The sequence below is a fragment of the Leptinotarsa decemlineata genome, unplaced genomic scaffold (genome assembly GCF_025532065.1).
Source record: "Leptinotarsa decemlineata unplaced genomic scaffold, Ldec_3_MD MMD2_tig00078422_RagTag_RagTag, whole genome shotgun sequence".
NCBI classification, from domain to species: Eukaryota; Metazoa; Arthropoda; class Insecta; order Coleoptera; family Chrysomelidae; genus Leptinotarsa; species Leptinotarsa decemlineata.
This window is the reverse complement of record NW_027412747.1, coordinates 7,016,064-7,040,294: the sequence shown is the minus strand read 5'-3', so window position 1 is coordinate 7,040,294 and position 24,231 is coordinate 7,016,064. Positions and strand designations below refer to the sequence as shown.

At 34.5% G+C, this 24,231-nt stretch overlaps 1 protein-coding gene across 6 annotated transcripts in view; it reads left to right on the top strand.

Annotated features, from left to right (window-relative positions):
* nolo (ADAMTS-like no long nerve cord) overlaps positions 1–24,231 on the top strand; it is an 875,808-nt gene that overhangs the window by 588,952 nt on the left and 262,625 nt on the right. For all 6 annotated transcript variants that reach the window (XM_074186241.1, XM_074186240.1, XM_074186239.1 and 3 more), the window contains one exon: positions 17,430–17,528. In XM_074186241.1, coding sequence (XP_074042342.1) covers positions 17,430–17,528 — 99 coding nt within the window. The remainder of the gene's footprint in view (positions 1–17,429; positions 17,529–24,231) is intronic.

Genomic DNA, 24,231 nt, shown 5'->3' with positions numbered 1-24,231 from the left:
CTCAGCCGATAAAGGAGTGATGGTTTCAATGTTGGTTCAACCAAGGGAAACCGAGATAATTCAGAATGAGTGAAGTTTAGATAGTTTAGAAGTTTAGATGAAATGACGAAAAAATTGAAGGTTAGGCCACCGAAATAGAGCCACAAAATGCTTCTTCCTAACAGTAATAAAACTGACAGCCATGGAATTGAAATGTAAGTGTGATTGTTCTAGTAACCAATGGCCTAGTAATGTCTCATTCACACGATTTCAATCATTATTACTGTTCTGATCGAATTGAACCAATGGAGTCAAACATGATTGTGAGTAAATTGTGAAACTTGTGGCAGTAACTAGTAGCTAACTCTACTGACATAATTCAAATGAATATGTGAATCGAATAAAACACACTAATATAGTGCACATATTCAAGATACTGAGAAAACAACCAATTTGCCACAATTCACAATACCTCACGAAAATAACAAATTACTCAGTCAGAATGATGAAACTACCATGTAGGAAACGAGTCTCAAATGAAAATCATTGTGATAATTTCATTATTATTACCATGGATTACCTTTGTTTTCTCATTCAAAGTTTTCTCCAGAATGTTTGAATTCAACTCTTAAAAATGCGCCTGTTTCAAATTTACAATCAACAAACCGAGAAATGTGAAGTCTAAATGTCGGATATTTCACAACCCTCATTTTCTAAATGGAAGTGGAAAGTTGAGGTGGTATTAATTGAAATAAAAATGCTTCAGTATTTTTAATCAGAGGAAATGTTAGACAAGGTGATGACACCTCCCCATACGAAGACATCATCTATGTGATCCATAGATGACTCGATTCGTGAATATCAGAAATGAGTGAGGCTCCCCAAGGCGATCACTTGCAGAGGCAAGCTTCAACATCGTCCGTTTGTCAATATTGGTCCTCTGTCTTTTACTACAGCTTTCACTGCAAGACATCGAGAGCTATTGGTGATCCAACATTGGATAGCACTGTTTCAACCCGCCAAGATATCATCAGTGATGCTAGGCTGAACCACTCAGCTGTCCAGAAGACGACAAGCCTGAAAGTAAATGATGATATCTTCCCTTACGCAATCTATGGAATCGACAAACAACTCAATCTTTGAATGTCAGAAGTAAACTAGGCTTCACGAGGCGGTCAGCTGCAAAGCCAAGTTTCTCCATCTGTCACCGAACGTATTTTGCCCTCTTTCTTTCACTGAAGCTTCCACTGCAAGGCTGTGTACTTGTGATCCAACACCAAACATCGCTAACTGGTATCAGATCACAAGTATATCTGGAGCAGATATCAGTATTGCTTACATTGTCGGAAGACGATACGGTTGTAGTTTCATCAATAGTGCTGTCAATGATGTTTGGAACATTATGTTCATTCCTAACAATATCTTTAACGTAACCTGTCGCCCCAGCCGCCGATTACCATCATAATTGTCGTTGGATTTGATATATTGTCATGCCACTATCCATGCCATTACACGATATGTAATTTGCAAGAGACATGTTTCAAATGTATCAGTTCTAACCTTATGACTGGTGTAATTCCTCTTATTAGGTATATTGTAAGGAACCTTGGTCGGTACTAACATTCGGGATGACAATAATGAATACTGCTTCACAAAGACACATATCTATCTGATTGCATCACTATTATCAACAGTGAAATACTGGGCCTTCACTAGTTTAGAAGATCAAATAGTTATGAGCAGCACGTTTGGATATACAGCACAATTCACATATCTTAAAAGAGCTAAAGATATCGCAAATAGCTACCACTTTCAAAACTGGAGCGGCATCTGTGAAAAACTTGCGATTCGCGAAAGTTTTTCTTATTCAACCTTTTTTTCTTCCATCCATCTGATGATCATATTTGATTTTTTCTAAGAATTCTTCGATTTTTGTGACATTAACCGCAATTCTGATTTACTATTCAAGTAATCAATGTTAGAACGCATTTTTAGGAAATATTCAACCAGTAACAACTACGGTAGCTGTAATATTTAATAAAACTCGTGTTCACTAACCGACCGCCTAGACACAACTGAATAGTCCCCGTTCCCTTCGGTTACTTTATCAGGGGTTACTCATTCATGTCTCATCGATCCATTTATTGATACAGAATACTACAACGGAATAGTACAACAGAATACTACAGTAGCAACAATTAATTTTATGACAGATTGCAAATTAGTTTTTGATTTCATCGCATAAAAATTTTTTATTTTTGTATTATCTAGTAGTGATATCAAAGTGTTCCAATAGAGAAAGAAGCGTTGAGTATACATGAATATCAGGATCGTATTCTGAAGAATTCAATAAACCCTTATACTTCAATATCCTATCACTCTACGATTGTCATTCAAAGAAAACAATGATGGATCATGTGGCAGTTCTATATTATGAATTATACACTAAGGAAAACCTCAACAACCACAATTAAAATAAAAAAAGATCGATATGACTCCATATCTGTCTGGGGCAAAGTTCAGTTGCAACAGATGAAAATGAAAACTTCACGGTGTTCAATAGTCCGTATCGAACAATGACAAACTACTCAAGAGCTACTCATAAGTGAATTGAAACAAGTACAGCAGTATCACTAACTCTTCATTACTATCAAGTTGTTCAGTTTTCCAAAGATATAATATGCCGGTGACTGTGATGAAAATGCATTCATTGATAATGAATTCTGAATTCATACCAATTGAAGAAACCACATACCCCAATCAGCTCTTTCGTTTGTGGAAAGTTTCAACACATATGGTTTTTCACCTTCAACTCCTCAATTTTGAAAAGTAGGAGATTAGTTTCATGTGCATATCTGTATGTCCAATACTTGGCAAATATTCCACCCGCTTGCGTATTTCCAATGATGCTGAACTCTCACTGAAAGTTTATACAAAAAGTGAATGAAGATTCATTATTTGATGATGAAACTTCATCTACTGATGTAGTAAATATCATTCAAAACTGATACTGAGCTAACCCACATTTTGGATTTTAGGAGCAACAGTTTTTTGTTCGTGCGGGCGGAATATGCAGACTATTCAATTGGAACCTATTTTCTCCATAAGAGGTTGAATCATCATTATTTTCGGCGGTTTTTCGAAGTTAAATTACCAACTTTGATGTAAAATGTTTTCATGTCATGCAGAAATCGACTGTGATTTATGTCCGACCAAGTACTAGCGTTGGATAGGTCACGGAAGACGTCAGGCGTAGCTACCAAGGTTCCTGAATCTCAATAGTTTTCTGTGAGGTCACCTCAAAACATTGATTCTCCACACTCCAATACATTGTGCAAAGCTCCAACGCATCATAGTTTCTTGTGGACCTATTGAAACAGTGTTGGAATTTTCTGAGGAGTCCGTGGATCCATAAGGAAAATATCAAGTGTGACCAAATTTACAGGAGAAGAACATATTCATAATCAATTATCGATATGAGTGGTTTTATTTTGTGAGTTGAAACGAAGAAAATAAAAATTACTTCCAACACAAATATCATACAAAGTTTTTTGTACATCTGTCCTATTTTCATGATGAAATAGATAAATTTAATATTACTATAAAAACAAATTTTGATATCTCTTGTCAGCTAACTATTTTCATGTTATCGCACATGCTGTGAAGTGGCCATGTCAGGTGACACCGAATCACACGTTCAGCAGTACGAAAGTTCAGCAGCACGACACGAAAAACGAAAGTTTTTCAGCTGGTGTAGACTTAAAAACGTCGAAGGAATTTTCAGCGAAATCGTTTTCTTTGCCTATCTAGAAGAGAAATTAAAAATATGGAACTAGTCAACTTTGTGGAACAAGTTTTCAATGATAAACTCAAGTGCACTCGCTAGCATTCTTAAAGCGGAAAAATGAAAGTAATGGGCCCAAAAAATAAAAAACTCTTACGTTTGAACAAGTCCAGAGGTTTATAAATGAGTCGCCATATGAAAAATATTTGATAATAAAAGTTGCTACTATTTTCGGAATATATGGAGCCTGCCGGCGTGAAAAGCTGTGTAATTTATTAATAGTAGACATTAAATTAATGGATAAATCATTGATTGATGATGTTCAAATTCCAAATACAAAAACGAAAATAGTTCGTTCTATCAATTATGAACGTTTTTTTTTTTTAAATACTCAAATTATAATTGCAGTGCCAACCCAGTTGCTATAAACACGTTTGGGAAAATGCTCTCTACCATTGCTGAGTTTCTGAACCTCCCGGAACTGAAGGAATATACAGGTCACTGTTTCAGAAGGTATTTCGCTTCTCTGCTAGAAGAAGCAGGAGCAAATATAACGGATATTAAGAAGCACGGAGGATGGAAGTCTACAACAGTAGCTGAGGATTACATCGATCAATCTATGTCTTATAAAAAAAATAATTCCAATAATCCCAGCGTTACAGCATTATCCTCTTCACTTCAAGAATCATATGTTAATGCTCATGAACTTGTCAACTCAGCTGATTCATATATATTACAAGATTCTTCAACATCGAAAGGTATCCAATATCAGCAGTTGTTCTAATTGTACTTTTCATACTGATGTTCATAAATAATAATGATAATAATGTATCAAACTTTATTCGTATCTATTTCTATTATTCATAATAAAATTTCCTTGGAAATTGAATAATTATGTTTTGTTCATTGGTACTCGGCTGAAAAAAATCGTGTTAAAAATATTTTTAACACGATACTTTGTGAACATTTTCTTTTATTAATCTTGACAACTATTAAAAATATCACTTTCAATGACAGTTGTACAAAAAATATTTTTTAAAACAGTATAGTATTTTTTTGTCTGAAAAGTTTGTTTATAATAACAAAATTCGAAAAATTCAATGGAACTAAATTGCTCAGAAAAAAGTGATGATTCACAAATAGTATTCACTTCAGAAAAACGCATCGGTGTGAATAATTCAGTGCAAATTCCGTATGGAAGCTAGTGACAAGAATTAAATTTTTTTATTCTATAGAACCCCAACACGTTTTATGTAGTGAAACAATTCCATCATATACAAATTATTAAATATGGCAAAGTAGATGTGTACTAATTCCCTCAAAAATATCTAAGGTCATACCGACTTAATCACGAATTTTTTTAATTTCAGTACTTTGTTGTTCAACAGTTGTGACATTTTTTTAAAGTTGTTGAATATCGACAGTTTATAAAGAACTACGGCGACTCAATGGAAAAGCCATATCTGCTTTGATTCAACATGTGCAGATGTTGAGTTCTACTATTAATTAGGTTAGGTTAGTATCTCTTTTTACTGAATAACCTTTCAATAAAAGCATTTATTATTATTTTTACTATTCAAAACTACGTAAAATACCAGAGCGTAATGAGGTATTTCATTCATTACTTTTGTTGTGTCTAGATTAACTTTTTAATGCTCTTGTTGAAGTGGAATATTATGAATGTCTACTTACTGCAGTCACTATTGTCTCCTACTCCCACATTCCCTTATTGCATCACGAGCGATTTCAATTTCCAGTTCATTGCATAGATTATATGAAGATGATATCAAAAAATAAGAGTAAATGAACAGAGGGTATATCATTTGAAAATTCAAAAACGACAACTTTGAAGTAAACAAATTATAGTAACCTAAACTGAAAATTATCATGAGTGTAGTGAACAATGAATGAATTGTTATTAAAATAGAAACCATGGGAATGAAATGAAAAAAACATCAAGATAAATGAGGGGAATCAGGGAAGAGAAGGGAATCAGAAAAAAGTTTTTGAACCACGCTACTATTATTGTAGATAATTCACAATTGTCTTCGGATGATTACATTACGTATCATAACAATTTTTCCTTCAGTAACACCGATCGGAAATATCAGCATCGTGAAGCATCTCACTAACCGCCACTTTTATGGGTTTTCTCCATGTTCCCATTCCCGGTTATCCCAGGTGTGAAGCGTTCCGCCTCAGCCATCGCCAATACCATAACTTCACCGATATGAAGTAGTTGAACTGCATCATTTACACGTAAATGTTTTCGAGCATGAAAGTTGAAAAGTTGTCGGGGCCCTTATTAGCCATAAGGCGCGACCGAAACCGATTCGAATAATATGTTCCATTCAGGGGCGCACAGTCGAGACGGTCAGGATTTTGGTTGTTTTTTATCCATTTCTCCTATTCCGTCCAAATTGTTTCCTTTTCTCTTGTGGACCTTCTGATTCTACAGTACATATTCATTCAACATATCGAAACCATCAATATTCTATAACGTAAATAGTAAGTGATAGAGGGTTGGGTAGATTGTCGCAAAATTCACCATTTAGGATATCGTTTAATAATTTGAGATATTCACTGAATGTTTTTTGCTTCCGGGAATATACATACAAAAAAAAACAAAAATCAGGAGATTAAATTTTTACTTCAAATTTTTCATTGAGAGACATATGAAAAATCTGTTTATACTCTTTCAAATAAACTTTCAATGAACCATAATGATACTTCCTTTTCATGTCTTACATATTTTGTAATTTGTTGAAATTCTTTGTTTATTGGAAATTGATTGAAAGAAGAGAAATATGGAATGATTTGAAATATAGAAGGTTACGACTATTATTAATGAAGATACAACTTAATGCCCTCCTGGCATCGTCTTTGTTTTTTAATTCTTGGTTAGTATATTCTGCATTAGTTTCCCTTTCATTCAATGTGCTGCACGTGATGATGTGACTTTTATTAGCGAAGATACAACTTACTTTCCTTCTGGCCGTAAGCTCTTTTTTTTTTGTCAATAATTCAACTTTTTTTTTCATTTGATGTGCTGAACGTGACAATGCGACTATTATCAACGAAGATACGGCTTGTGTTTTTCTCTCTCATACATACATATTGCATCGTCCCAATCTTACATACGTTACATTTATCTTGTGTTGGCTGTTTCACAAGGTTTCGATCAGAGGTCTGAAAATTTGCAAAATGAAGCTTCATAGGAGCTGGTGAATAAAAACTGAGGACCTGGAAAGACTCAAATATGAAGAATACAATTATGAATTTACCAAAAAATGTGTCTTTTCCAATAAGAGACCTAATACCTATCCAACTAGATAGTTACACTTTACGTTATGAACTCTACCTTCAAATTTTGAAACAATTATATAATCATTTGCATTTAGAATGAAAATACTTTCATATCTTTGAAAGGTATTCAAAATTATAAAATATTGAGTCGATGTCTTTGGGAGACTATGTTTTGCTTACACTGAAAATTGTTCACACCAAACAATGACAAATAGATGAAGTGGCTAACATTTTTGAAAAACCATCACGCCACTCTATGAATAACGTACCTAATATTGTCAGGAAAGATAAAATGGGTGGTGGTATACAACTTGATTTCTTTTGAGATAACTGATGGAAGTCAGTTCAGATCGCACAAATATGTGTGTATACATTTATTCAAATATACAAGAAATTAATACTTCAAGTTTGATTTTATTTTCATTCCTTTTCTATCCACGTTTAGTTTTCTTTTTTTCATTACTGATAAGTGGAGGATTTTCAATTTCTGAGACTGAATTTTACTGAAAATATTCCTGACTGATATTATTTTACTTTTTTTACGATTGTGTTCACATTTATTGATTATATGGCATTGTCCTTCACGTACTTTCAGTAATATTTTCAAATTATGATCCACATTCATGATGCACATTATTTTCTGCTACTTCATATTCTCATTATTTTCAAAAACTACATCTCACGATTTGATCTCCATAAACTTCATTTGAAAAATATATCACAACATGTTTCGCTGGCACAGTAACTTTCTCAAGTGATTCGACTTGAAAGAGCTACTGTGCTAGCGAAACACAGCGATATATTTTTCAAATAAAGTTTGTGAAGATCAAATCGTGATGGGTAGTTTTTGAAATTACTATGGATCTTCATCAAGTAACGGCCGAATCAATCAGAAAATTCTCATTATTTGTTTTTCTCTTAACAATTTTTTGGTCTTGCCTGTGTTAAAGTATTTTGGGAAACTATCACTTTCCCAATACCAGAACAATAATTACAGTCTCTCGACGATCGTTTCGCTAACTAAGTTAGCGTCTTTAGTGAATCATTATTATCCTTATTTTACAAATATGTTGATGTTTTTATATGCTACGAGCCTAATTACTACCTGTTAGTAGTACCTAACTATACCGAAACATTTATTGCCAGCCGATGTCTGGGTTTTCGTGGCATTAAATTGAACCTGGTTCCTTTCACCCCAATTCGAAATCAATTCTAGATCCTCATTAATATTCTGTAATCCAAATTGAATGGCAAGACAAGTGTTCTCTCGTCAGCAAAGCAATTTGATAAAATCTTGGTTTTTTATAATAAGTTGTTGATATAGAATGAAAAGAGGGTTGAAGATATAATGGATCCCTGGGGAACACCAGCGTTGATGGTGAAAGTATTGGAGTATCTTCATCTCCAAGTATCTCCATCGACGGCCACTTGCAGAAAACGTTCTTTCCAGAAGCTGGCGGTTCATACACAAAAATGATCCGATAAGTCATAGCATCGAAGTTTGGTCAGCAAACCCCCATATCACAGGCCTTTGGGTGACTTTCGATGAGAGTTTGCCTGTTGATGTTTGTTTCCAAAAGCCATATTAATAATCGCTAAAGATGTTGAAGCCTTTCACATATTCAAGGATACGGTGGTTTACGGCTTTCACCATTGTTTTTTTATATCACTGGTGCTATACTATCCGGTGTAATTAGGTACTACTCACAGGTAGTACTTAGGCCATTAGCATATTGAAACACAGGTCATAATGATCTTCTGAAGACGCTCACTTGGTTAGCAAAACGCGCGTCGAAAGACCATAGTTTTGTTGTGGTGTTTGGAAAATGTTTTCAATAGATTCATTTTATGCCATAGGGTCCAGTACGAACTATCAAGTATTTTGGAACGATGAACTATATTTGAAGAGGAGGGGAATTGAAACTTTCTATGTTTTTTACCACTTACAGTAACTGATGTTACTGCAGTTTCGTCCTATACGGACATTTTCAAACTTATACAGTTTAAGTATAAGTATAAAAGTATATAAGTATATAAGTGTATAAGTATATATGTATATAAGTATATATGTATATAAGTATATAAGTATATAGGTATATAAGTATATGTATATTGTAAATTTGAAAATGTCCGTGGAGGACGAAACTGCAGTAACGTTAGTTACAAATAAAAGTGGTAAAAAACATAGAAAGTTTCATTTCTCTTTTCTTCATTATGATTTCCTACCACGTGGTAACGGCTACATTCATCAATTTATTTAACTATACTTGTTTACATTGAACATGATTATTTTATTCCCAGTTGCTATGAGTTCAATAATAGAAATTATAAAAATATCCATATTAAGGAAGATAATGAAACAAATGGGTGGTCATTGAAACTTCATTTCCACGGTTCGTTTTGAGGATGTGTTTCCCTATATATTTTTTCCTGGAATACTGTCGAAAGCACCTCGTTACAAAATTAATCGCAAAATGAAAAAGGGTAAAAATGAGTAATACACACTCATTCATTCATCGAATATACCAATTCTCTGGCCGAGGAACGCCTATGATTTCAACCAGTTAATAAAACGCGGAAAAGGTAAGGAGTCTAACCACCGAGCCTTATTCCCTGAGGGCGATTCTCGGTATCGCTATGCCACAGAGTCGTAATCTTTGCTCTACTATCCTGCCGGAGTCTCTAGTGATTCAAGGGCTGTAACATTGGATTTGTGAGAAAGTATTCATTTCTGGTTTGTACGTTCATACGAATGTATTCAGTTGATGGAAAGTACAAACTAATACCCAGCCGTGTCCTTTTGCGAAGTAATTCGATGGCACTTACTGACAATTATTATGCATCACAGATCTGCTGAAGGGGCTAGTGATATTCCATAGATTTTAATTTTCAGATATTTTTCCAAAAAAATTAAGCGGTTACAATTCTGGTGACCGTGAAGGCCTTTCAGTACTATCACGACTCCCAATTCAGTCGATCAATCAATGCATATTCGGCTGAGAATACACATGCATCAAGCGCACTGATGAAAATTAAATATATTAAGACCCTGAAATTTTTCATGTCGGCGGGTAGCTATTTGTAAACATTCAGGTCTTTGAGATAACTGAGTTTTGAAAAGCTTTTCTTGTGGTGCTCAGCATTTTTGTCTTGTGAATACGGTGGTGCATTTCTTGGTTTCATTTCATGAATGACACATAGAGACATAAAATTTATATGTATTAGGCAACCATCCTAACGTGCTCAACATATGCATTATTGTGAAATTACTCTAATTGCATAACTTTACGATTTTGCAAATTTATAACTCCCATTTTAATTCAACATTCATGATACTGTAGAACAATAAGTGAAATAGAATAGTGTCATTAATTGAAGTTTCGACCATTTTTTTAAATAATTGGAACATCTCGAAAAATCAATTTTTTTTATATTTTTAAATAATATAATTTGTATGCTCCTTGAATTTCAATGTTTAGTCTACAATCAATAGCTAGATATTTGAATGTGTTAACCACCTTCCTTATTTTATTATTGATTTTCATATGGTGCTGGCCTTTAAAGAAGCTTCTATACTCTCTCTCATTTTCTATTAACATGAATTCACTTCATTCATTTGTTTATTTATTTAATTTCATGAGAATACAAACGGAATGAACCCAAAGACAGTATCCACATGTAAATTAACCTGTGGTAGAAGTCCATTTTATCTCAAAATTGAGTGTAGTAGATTTACGATGCAGAAAAATTCAAATTCATCTTCACAATTTATTTTCACCCCCAGATGTTAGAACGGTGAAACCATCAATTAATACATGTTTCGAACCTATATAAGTTCATCATCAGCTAATTATTTGAAAATAATGGAGTAGAAAAATTTAAAATGTGTAAAACAAAATTATCACATGTTGAGAATGGATAAAATTGGCCACAATGCACAATACGGTCTATGTATATTTCTCAGTGTTTCATTGATTACTTCGACAACATATTCATTGTCCCACCTGAGAATTATAGAAGTTTATCATCGGTAAACAAGTGAATTGAACATCTTTTAGCATTTCCTACTATAACATCAATATATAAAAGGAATCAAAATCATTTCTGATTTCTTCAGATAATAATTTGTTCAGTATCGGTCTCTGTTGTTGAAAGTAATCAACCATACATGCAAAAGTCTCTCCGATAATGAATAAAACAGCAGGCAATGGGATTTGGAGGATTTCTTCTAATTTCATGGTAAACTGGTTTCTTAGATGAAAACTATTCAGATGATTCAGGGAGTTCTCAAGCTCTTCTTTTCTATGGCTCCAAACAATGAAAGTATCATTTACCTACCTCAACCAGTGCTCCAACCGTTTGGCTCCAAGTTGGCACTAGTTAGCTTCGATATTGTATCCTTATTTACAAATGTACCACTTGAAGAATCCCCCAGCTACATAGTGGAGATTTTTCCACAAGATATCAATTTATTTCGACAACTTATTTTCAATGGAATGAAACCTTTTATGAATATGTTGATGGAGTCGCCATGGGCAGTCCACTGAGTTCAGTTGTTGCAAATTTCTACATGCAGAGTTTTGAAGGAAGAGCTATGCAAACTTCAGAAAACCGACTGAAGCACTAGTTGAGGTATGTAGATGACACGTTCGTTGTTTGGATCCATGGAAAAGAACTTCAGAACTTCTTAAATCATCTGAAGAGCTTTCTTTCAAGAATCCAATTCCATCATGGAATCGGAAAGAACCCTCCAAATCCCATTCCATGATGTCATCAACTACGCCATAAGGTATACAAGAAAAAACAAACACATATTGATACCAACATAATGGATCCAACCATCATCAAAAACAGAAATGAACCGTCATCAACAGCCCAGTGAACAGAGCTTTGAGAATATGTGAAGGAGGGTGTGTCAACGACAAAATAAAACACCTATCAACTGTGTTACAAGCGAACGACTACGACAAGAGAGAAGACGAAAAAAAACCAGTTAGGATCAACCCCAAGGCACTGTCTATCTGCCATACATAGGAGGTGTCACTAACCAATTTCGGGAAAATTGTAAAGAATAAGACAATTGAAACCGACTTCAAACCAACGAAGAAAATATCGAAGTATCTGAGATCAGAAAAAGACAGCAGAGATCCACTCAAATATGCGGGTGTTTACAGAAACCATGATACTGTGGTAAAGTCTATTTCGGTCAGACGAAAATAGCATTACTACCCGCCTAGTCGAACACAAACGGAGTTGCCGATTAGAACAGACCGAGAAGTCTGCAGTCGCTGAGCATGCACTGTCCGATCGGGAACACAAGATTCTATTCGAAAATACCGAGATACTAACAACGGATAATCATTATTCTATAATAATGTATTTAGAAGCCATAGAAGTACACAAACACCAAGGTAACTCCAACAGAAAGAAAGAGAAAACGTATCTACCAAAGAAATGGCACACAGCATTGAGAAGCGCCAAAACGAAGCCGAGTCTCCCAAACCGCTAGAAAAGTACGCGCGAACCCGCCATTACAGAAAGCTCGTGAAAAATCAATACTATAAATGACATGGCAGAAATGAGAGCTTCAGTTTCAGTTGATACGTCAAAAAGAGTACTTCGATCACGCCACTGTAGATGACTGCCTCAGTTGCAGTGGAAAAGTTTGAATATCATAACCAAAGAAGACCACGGCATTCTAGTATGATTATCAATTTTCATTAGTCATGTTCGACTCTAAGGTCCAGATATATAAATACTACAGAGTCAGATTAGCAAACTGAGCTTCACCAGTGCGCCACAAATTAGCATCGCCCTCCCACATTCCCGTCCGAAACACAAACAACGGCAACCCCATCATGGGGAAACGAGTTCGCATCTCATTGGAGAGCAACCAAGTCTTCTGCTTGTTTGGCACACAGTAACCAGACCATTACATATGCATGATTCACCGCCGACTATGCGAACTGTCGACAATTACATTCTCGTTCCGATCGGACAGTAAAACAGGCGCCACCCGGACTGCGAGCCGACAAGCCGGAGTTTCTCAACCGGGAAGACGTCTATCTCGACTTGGAGGCTGGCCCAATCGCGTTGACAGCTAGGAGGGATTGTCGGGGATGAAAATCGTGGTTTCGTATTCGGTATCCGTTATAAAAAACAATTTATTAGTGTATAACGAATATGTCGTTACGTTTTCACAATATATTTGAAGGAACCTCTGACTCTCAACCCAAGTGGAAAAAATACAAGATTTACGGATGATAAGTATTGCGGAGCTAAGCTTTCAATTGGGAAACTCTAAGATCCACAGCCCGAAGAGGTTTTCATTGAAATCGTAAACTGTTTAGGCCACGTTAATTAAAATTTCACGTTGATGAAACTGAGTTTAGGCATATTACTTGCTATAAAAACGAACACAAATTCAAACAGCTTGTTCATTGAATATGAAAATGATTTCCTGGAAACTCAAAGGCTGTTACGGAATGGAATATTTAGGTGTAACGATAGAAAATTAGGTGGAAAGAACATATTATAGAAACACTGACATTCAGGAACATGTTTTTCACATTGAGATATTTTTATGATATATTGAAAATGAGTCGTCTTATACTTTGCTTTCATTGAATCAAGAATTCAATACGGAGGTTTAGATTGAGGAAGTGTGTTAAATGCGCAACTTGAAAAACTGAACCTTATTTTTCAAAAATAATTCACAAAAAAAGTTATCCAAATGATAATTGTACTTTGAAACCAAAATATTTGATACAAGACAAATGTATTTACATAACATCACGATGTACATCTATGATCATATGAATAAACTTTCAAATACATTGAGGCACACCTATCAAGTGAGACAAAAAACTGGACCGCATATAAAAATGAATGCATCGAATAATAGGAATAGAAATAGAATGAAAATCTGAAAAAAATCATCATTAACTCAATCAGTCTATAAGAAAAAAAAAATGAGATTTCATATCCATAACATTTATATGAACAAAAATATCTGTTGTTTTCTGAATGTAAGATAATCATCACATTTCAGTAGTTTTGTCATTTATGTATCGAACTACGTTATTGCTAGTGCTCACCATTTTCCTCCACTTCAAACCTCATTGTGTAACTCTCTTTAATTTTTCGTATATTTTTCTCATGAGTTACAGCATATATTCCTTTATTTTAAATGTCTATTAAACTATAAAAATGTGCAAACGTTGAGGGAACATATGTTGCAAGCCTTGATAAGTGATGATTGGCAGATTGCTCTGAGCACTTACATCAAAGACTGTACTGATATTTGTTGATGTGAAACATCTATAGCCGCCCTAAAAACCGATTGCTCATCACAGGGGTCACACAATATTCAAAACAATCATCATTTTCTGGAAAACATTCGTAATATACTTTTATCACATTATGCCATTTCAATTTATGTCGTTTATACATACTACTTGTTCAAAGTAATTTCGATTTTTCACATCTGCTAGGTGTTCCGCGAGGGCTCCAATTTTTTTGTTAACTTTCAAGCACAACGTGGTGCAGCAAACAATAACAGGTTTTATTAGCGTTCATTTCTGGAACGTGGACTAATTATATGCGTCTCAAGTCGATATAAACAAATATGAACAAATATAGTTATTTCAGTTATTCGTCCTTTATGAGCTTTCGTTCCAAGGAATAGGGGTGTTACAATGCAGTATCGTCAGAATCTCCAAGCTTCGTAAAATTATCCCGTAGGAGTAACTTCACGACAAACTGACCGCTTTCATCGCGCTTAGTGTTTTTTAAGAGGTGATCTTCGACCTCTTTTACTTTTTTCGAGTATTTTTATTATTTGCTTGACACTTTTATATTTGCTAAAAGCGTTTTAACTGACTCTGTATTTGAAAATGACCTTTCTGAGAGGATAAGGTGCAAAATGAATTTGCATAGCATACACCCACCGGAATGAGTCATGGCAGATGGGAGAAATCGTATCAGCGTAAAGTTTGGGTCGATGTATGACTGATAACAGATTTCTACACATCTACTGCACATCTTGAGGGAGGGACTTCTCACCGGCCATGAGTCAGTCCGGCAGTTGTATCATATCTATTGATACTCAATGATCCTGATAATATACACGAACAGCGTGGGGATATGAAACAGTAAGTGATACGAGGTCGATTAAATTAGAAAAAAATAGCACATTTTTGTGCCTAATATGCAATTAAGAAAGTTTTATTATTTCTAGTTGTTTCAGAAATATCCTAGAAAAACCGAAAATTGAGAAGTTCTTTTTTATTTCCTCCTAGTTTCATTGTCGAAGAAAATGTAAAACAAATAGCACTTTGCCGTGGCCACTTTTTAAGGACTACACAATAACGTGAGCAGAATTTTTCTGCGACGTTTCGTCGATTCTTCATTCCGAAAATTATGATAGTACACTTGATTCTTGATAAATCCCCAAAGAAAAAAGTCTAGTGGTGTTACGTCAGCATATCTTGCAGGCCAGGATATATCACTATGAGTACCAATCCGTTCTGGAAAGCGACGGTTCGAATAATCACAAACAATTTCAGCGTTATGTGCTGGAGCACCATCTTGTTGAAACCAGCAGCTGTGAGTAAACGCTGAAGGCAAATTATCTAGAGCGCCTTCTAAATCATTCACTAACAAATTTATGTACTGCTCTTTTATTGATTTGTTTTGATAGATAAAAGGCCCAATTACATCCGTACCTACCGAGAATCCCAACCCCCATGTTGAAATTGAAACGATGTTGATGTCTGGACACTTTGTGTATACGCGGATTTTGTTGTGACCAATAATGAATATTCAGCCTATTAAAAATGCCATTGTTGGTGATCTTAGTTCCATTAGACCAAATTATTTTGAAAGGGACATTTCCATCGTCTTGGCATTTTCTAGTGTACCATTCACAAAAGGTTGTTCACCTTCCATCGTCAACTGGTCTAAGTCCATGACAAATCCTAAATTCATATGGATGATTTTCATTTTTTATTAAAATGAAGTGAGCGGTGGATTTGACTACTCCGGTATTCAATGGTTCAATGGTGCGAGTGGATATCTCAGGATTTTCAACAACGGCCTGTAACACATCAGGCTGACTTTCTTCATTACATTGCTTTTGTCAGGAAACCACAGGTTTTTTAAATGATCCGTATTCTCTCAAATTAGGGACTCAACGTCTGAATATTGATTTACCAGGTTGTCGCCTCTCTGGATACTCTTTAGAGTACGCACGTTCAGCATCTACACAATTTTTTTGGCACAAAATATAACATGACAACATATCAAGTTTTTCAATATTCGAAAAGCTGCCGTTTTCCATTTTCAACACAAATTAAGTAGGTAACGAGATGTAACAGTAGGAACGGTAATACGTCAAAAATTCTACCAAACAACAGTATTATTATGACAACCAGAACATTATGTGTAATTTTTTCCAGCGTGTACTAACAAAAATTGAAGAAAAGCAGGTTAAGTAATCACTTTTCATTTTGCGCGAGAAATGGTTATGAAATCATATCGTTTGATACGGTGCTGTATTCACAAGAAAAAATGGAGCCATATACAGGGTATCTATATCAGTGTCAGCCCATATAAAAATACAAAGTTGGTGATATTTTCTGAAAGACGAAACGTCGCAGAAAAATTCTGCTTATGTTATCTTGTAGTCCTTAGAAAGTGACTACGGCAAAGTGCTTTACATTTCCTTCGAAAATAAAGCTAGGAGAAAATTAAAACGAAATTCTCAAATTTCGGTTTTTCGTGGATATCTCTAAAACTACTTGTAACATTAAAACTTTCTGAATGGCATATTATGAGGCACATAAATGCGCTACTTTACTCTAATTCAATCGACCCCGTATCAATTAACGATTCCGATATCCCCATGCTGTTCATTCTTATCTTGGACAGTGAATATGTTATTTTAGTTTGAAACCAAATTGGTTCGGCTTTACTCAATATCATGCGAGTACATTTGTTCGCTCTAAGAGAATTTGGTTAGTTTCAATTGTTGATTGACATCCTTGACAGGATAATTCAAAATGTGGTATGGATATAATTATACAATCAACTAAAATTATCGAAAAAGTTAATCTTCCATTGTAAGTTGATGAATATATATGTACTGAACCTATGGTACGAAATATTAATAATATTAAGGATGCCACAGCGGATCGCTAGTATCGAATGAACAGTTCATTTGAAATATTTGGAATATTTCTCTTCAAGCTCAATAATTTTTTTCAATAACTTCATCATAATCTAAGAGTTAGAAAACAACCTCTAATGATAATTGAGCCACATCACTCCAGAAAACTTTATTACTTGTTTTTTTTTCCAGGTGACGTGCTTGAACCCATCACGGTCCGCGCAAAGCAATAAAACGGCGTCAAAACTCCCAGTCGAACTTTCAGCGAGCGACGAAGATGATTCTGAACAGGTGAGTTTCTTATCGTTTCCATCGGGAAAACGCGATCCACTCGTTCTGTTGATTATTTCATTTTATTTCTTGGTAATGCTTGAAGAGTCAAAAAAATGCTGATCGCGTGTCAGGTGCAATAATTCACCTTCGAGAAGTGTGATCAAATAATGCAGAAGTAGGTGGTAGGGGGCGTGATGACTCATTGTGTAAATCACTGTTATTTACTCGGTGAAGATGACTTCAATTATTGTTTCGACTGAAATTCACCTTTTATAACATTAGCGTGGAAACCACTCGGATGATGATTATTTTATCAGATACTGGAAGGATTCATCTCCGGAATAAATTTCATCCTGCTGAATATACTATAAGCTTTTGTTGCATGGTGGAGAACAACCTGCGAAAAGTTCAAAGGAATCTGATTTGATAACACAGGCCAACAAAATGAATATTTGTGAAAACTTTTTGAAGGAATTTATATAAATCTTATGCATTTTTGTATGCTGAAACCGTATCTCAAAGCAGATTTTTTACCATCCACCATTCTTTCGCAATATGATATCGATTCAATACTTGAAAAAACATATGAAAAATTTTATATATACAAATTTAGAAAATGAAAAATCCATAAATTGGTTATATTTTCGCTCACATTTATATCTAATTACATGAATTATAAATAAACATAGTTTAAAAAACTAGAAAACACGCTTTTAAAGAACATGGGACTAGACAGTTGAAGATATTGTTTTTCCAATGAGCTTAAAACAATAACGAACGAAATATATAAGTATCATTGTGAAAAAAGCAACGAGCGCTTGATATACAAAAAGAATGGTACAAAACGACCACGCTTTTTTCACAATAATACTAGTATTTTCCGTTTTTTATTGTTTTAAGCTTATTTAAGGAAATATTTTCAACTTTTTAGTTCGATGTTCTTCAAAAGCGTGTTTTTTAGTTTTTTAAACTGTATTTATTTTTCATTTTTTAGTTTTTTTATGCTATAAAAGCGTGTTTTTCAGCCTTTTTGGACTATATTTATTTTATCTAAACTTTGGGATCAATCAATGACTATTGATAGTTTTCGATTCCGGAGAGTGAGCCTGAAAATCAGCTACCAAGCCCAAGGCAGCAGGCGCGCAAAGGACGGTTACAAATAAGGCAGCAGGCGCGCGTGGTGATAAAAACAAAAACATTTTTCTAATGGAGAAATACATGTAAAGTGAGTTCGAATTATATCAAGGAGGTTACGTACAGCGTCATCTGCCCGCGAATAGATCGAGCGATAATGTCGACAAGTCTGTCAAATACAGAACCCGAGCTTGAGAGTTACAAACAAACAAACAAACAAATAAACATGCATATAGGTGAAGCTAATGAGAGCGTGATAAAAATCATCACCAAGTGTTCTTAGGCGAAGCCAGGCACAGAAACACTTTCTCAAAAATGTATTCTTCATACATGGAATCAGTATCGGTTCAAAGTTCAGGAAATGCTACTACTTTTTTCATCATCAAAACTACCTTTTTCAAGCAGTTTCGATTGGCAATCAAACATTCTAACATCAATTCAGAAAGCTGCATTTTTCTATCAGTGGCATCTTCATTTAATTCATGTGATATCTCCAGTTCATAGGGGTAAAACTTCTTTTTTCAGGGGTATTTCTTAACGGTGATTGTTGAAACGTCATTCTCACAAGCTAACACAGTACTTTCCATTTTTCGGTATTACAGTGTGGATATCCACATAGTCAATCACAAAAAATTCCTCAATCGGATTAAAAACAAAAATGAACGAAACAGTTTTACAAAAAAATTCAAAATTGTAGTGATATCCGATGAAACCTGAATTGATCAGGAAATTAAAAAAAAGTGGGAAAACTCTCCTCTTTTCATATCATTTACTAATATCGAATCTCATTTTGCTTCTCTTGATATTCTGAAACTTTGATATTCCAATCATGTTTGAAAAACTTTTCGAAGAATACGAAGACACGTTGATGTTATATGTGAATGGGACAAGGTATCTTCCACTTTTCAAAAAAGGATGTCGATTCGCTATTCACTGGTATTTTTCGAATGATTATACACATTTAATAGGAAATGTGGGAAAGCATCGTCTTGTTAGGAGATCATTTACTCATCACAGTTTGCAGGATTATCCTCTATGATTTTGGGGTGAATCCAGGTATTATTCAAATTGATAAGGAAAAAAAATATCAGAAAGAAATTCCTAATACTCACCCACTCTTCCAATGTTTGAGAGTTTTGTATATGTAGATACTTTCATGGGAGGTGTTCAAGTGAATTGGCTCATTTCATTCCACCAAGAGCGGTACATATTAGAAATACGTGACTCAGAACACTTCGAACTTCATTGCTTAAGAACTCTTTTATTTGGAGAACTCCTGTATGTGGAATAAACTTTCTGAGGAAGTTTTTCCAAATGAATCACTACTCTCGCACAGGCAGAGCGCCTTAAATATTTTCCATAAATGAACCTGGGATTGCTATCGGCTGTGGGAAAACGGATTTTTCTCTGGGGGTTTTTAGTATTATGGAACTTTAACTGACTCATAGTGAAATGAATGGACAGTATAGGGTATCGATAATGGATGGTTCCTCGCAAATACACAGCTAAAATGAGATTTAATTATTTCCCTCAGTAGAACAGTACTAGCTTTACCATTGTCCGCTTAAAATAAGCACGAGTCACCACAATACAAGTTTCATTCAAACTTCTAGGCCCCACACAAAATTTGAATTGAATAATACGTGGCTGACAATGAAACCACGGACTTTACTTCGATTGAACAAATCTCTCTTTCAACGCAAATAAATTAAACAGTTTTCGATATAAAAACGGTGGCGGTTTTTCTGTACATTTCGATAGGTGTGGATATTTTACACATATCGAGGATCGCTGTGGCAGGCAACCCACTATACACATATATGAAGTACATTTAAAAAATATACATTGACAAAGTAAACGTAAAATATGTAGAGGGAAAATACCCATGTTTTGCTATATGGTTCAGTAAGACAATTGTCAAAGAACTACACCCTTCAAATAGAAAATAATCTCACTCAGAAAACACACTTTTAAAATAAAATAACAATTTTTCTTGTTCTTCCACTCATATCGAATCTCATACCGATCATCATAAATTAGTTTTTTACCTTATTTTCCAGGATTGCAATCCGTTTGTTTCAGAAATATTTTCAATGAGTCCTCATGAAGAATCACCCTATACACTTTCATTTAAAAAACCATCTGAGGAATATACATCCACGAATATCTTTATGACACAGAAGTAAGCTATCGCTTCTATCAAAGTAAGACCTTTTATCCACCATCAATTTCTGCCCCATCCCTTTCTCTTCCAATATCTGTGCTGCCCCGAGAAAAGATTTTCGATATCGCCAACAGAACACAACAAATTCCAGTCGGTGAAATGATTTGATGGACGTCAATTTCAGCTGGAGCTATAGCCCCGAGAAAACGTCTTGATACCAGCGGTTATTGTCGTCCGCGCAAAGTAATGACTCCGTTGTCGGCTTTGTTTCGGCTCTTGCGAAATTGCAGGACTTTTGCTCAATGTGGAAACGGAGATTGCTGGTTGGAAAGTTTTTTATGAAAGACGTGGGATGCTTCTTTCATCCGATAATACTGTATTCTACTGTAAAAAGTTTGTATAAATTAGGCATATGGACTCTATGTAGGACCATTTTAGTCGAAAAAACAAATCAGCGGAAAGACAAAATTTTACAAAATGAATTTTGAATTATTTTCACTCATTATACTCTTTGGAAGAATTGAAGAGAGCATTCGTTCTGAAAATACGTACTAATTGAAGACAAGGCTGAACTAGAAGGCATAAAGGCATAAACGGAGTCTACTGTTCAATATTTTAAGGTTTACTGGTATAGTATTTTTCCAATCAGGCAGCTAATGTTTTACGGGGAAAATATGTTCCCAAGATATAACTATACATAAAAGTGCATGTGCTGCCATCTATTCGCCAATATAGGAAGCATCGTTCTTGCGCAGAACTATTAGGTGGGAAATTATTATCCCAATAGTTCATCAAAAAACGTACATTTTTTGAAAGTTTTTTTGTGAAATTGAGATATGCATTTTTCTAAGATGTGTAAATAAACAGTGATGTGTAGCTATTTTCAATTATGGTTATATTCACTATTGAATATTGATCAAGCACTTGTAATGCACTATTTGCGACCTTTGGTGTAGCAATGAATATAATAACTGGAGTTTTTTCCCAACACCTAACCGTTAATTTAACACCTTGATCATCTTCAAGAGGAGGATCAAATTGAACTTCCTCTTGAAGATGATCATTTGGTAATCGAAACAAGTGTGTGTCGAGATGTTAAAATAACGGTTTGGTGTTGGGAAAAGAAAAAATCCCTCCATCATAGTGGATGAACAAACACTCATGAAAGGAAAATTCAGTCGAAAAGGGGTAACGTTTCAATTGAAAATGAGATATTTTCACGAAAGACCCTATTTTTCAAACACAATAGTGAAGATCTGTTCACTCAACTGAAGTTGTCAATATAACACTGTCGGAAAACCGAAATTGATGTTTTAGTTTCGGAGGCTAAATTAATATTTTTGCCTCAACAAAATGGCCTCCTACTATGTGTGAACTTATTTCACACTCAGTTACATAAGAAACGGCGACCTTGAAATGTTAATGAATTTTCATTTCAAATAACGTATTTACTATTAGCCCGATTCTGATGAGAGAAAATTCATACCATATCAATTCATATTGAACTGATGATACCCAGTTGTATAAATATATCATTTCATCCAAGAGAATACTCACTCACAAGCCAATTCAGCTCTCAATTATCTCTACGAATATTCTACGGCTGTATTATTTGTGAAGAAGGCTTATCGTTTGAAAGTTGTCGACGCAACCATGGAACATAAAATGATTATTGAAAATGAAAATATTTATTCGATGAATTGGGTCAAAAATTTGAGGTGTACAATGATACAGATTCAAGATTTACGAAACACTGCTATGCGAAATTTTAGTGTTATCAAACTATTGTGAGATACTCTTTAGTAATAATCTCACCAGTTTAGAGAAAAATGTGATTAAAAGAATTCAGATTCAGATTTAAATTCAATTGCATTAGATTGATATTTGGAGTGAAAAGTTATGATCATATCAGTCATCTATATGAGAAAATCAAGTGTTTGAAAATGAAACAATGCAGATACGAGTATATATATTCTGCATCGATGTTCTTCAGAATACTGGAAGGAAAACCGTGTGGAATCTTTCAAAACAAAACAGTTTGATTATTTACTGTCTCCGTCAACCAACATTCTCATGTACAATGATTCTTTTTATTTGAATTAGTTTCTATTCACTGCCTTCGTTTATTTTATGTGTCTGTTCAGGTTTAGGTGAAGGAATGGACATTCAGTTCATTCATGGTAAATTACAGAACAATATCATTATTAACTTATCTTACCAAAATTGTGGAAAAAAGTTCAAAGCACCGACTAACAAAATATTTTGATAAATATAATTTAATATCAAATAAACAATTTGGTTTTAGACCGAACAAAAGTTCTACTGATACTAAAGAACAGCTTACTGGAAATCTTTACAAAGCAGTAGATGAAGGAAAAGCAGCGCTTTGTGTATTCCTAGATCTTGTAAAGGCCTTCGATACTATTAGTCACAAACAATTGTTGGATGCACTGGAAGACTTAGGAATACGTGGCAAGACCTTAATTCTATTTCGAAGTTATCTTCAAGGTAGAACGCACGTTACTAATGTGAATGGGGTAATAAGTAATCAAACATATGCCAATTATGGGGTTCCACAAGGCACTATATTAGGTCCTATATTTTTTTCAGTGTATATAAATGACATACTAAATATTCAAACTGAAGGCAAACTTTTCAGTTATGCTGATGATACTGTCATACTATATACCGCGCATAATTGGACTGACCTCAAAAGTACACCGAAATCGAACTTAGGAAGATATTCAATATAATGTGTCACAAATTGCTTACAATTAATTTCGATAAAACTGTCTTCATACCCTTTTTTTGTTACAACTCGATTAACGAATATAATAAACCCTTCACGCCCATGTACAAGGTTCTACCTTCAATGGGGATTCTCCCTCTTTATTTGACAATTAACTTATATTAATATTAATTCCATAGTGAATTTTGTATATTGATCAAATAAAGTTATTATTATTATTATTATTATTATTATTATCGAATTGCCCAATATTTGATTCAGTTCATGGAATGTTCATTCATTTTTTTGGTAATGAAGGCCTATATGATCATTTTCATTACCATTCTTTATTATGTAACGATGACCCAATTGGCAAACGGTTAAAAAAAGGAATCAGTGAGTCAAATTTTCAATATAGGATGTAGCTTGGACAATATTTTTCATTTTCCGAAGCATTCCACTAATCAAAATTCGAATATTTATATTCCTGGGGCATGTTATATCTCTTCTCTATTAGCCCCTGACGAAGTTGATTTTTTTTGTAGGTGGCCTTCCGTGACCTCTCACACGTCTATCTTGATAGTCCCAGACATGCCTGATATTATTTGGATGCTTCATCGTTGTACATAACAAATAATTTGAGAAAATGCTATGCTCCGTTTTCAAGGAACTAGGTATGAAGGTGGTTTTTAAAA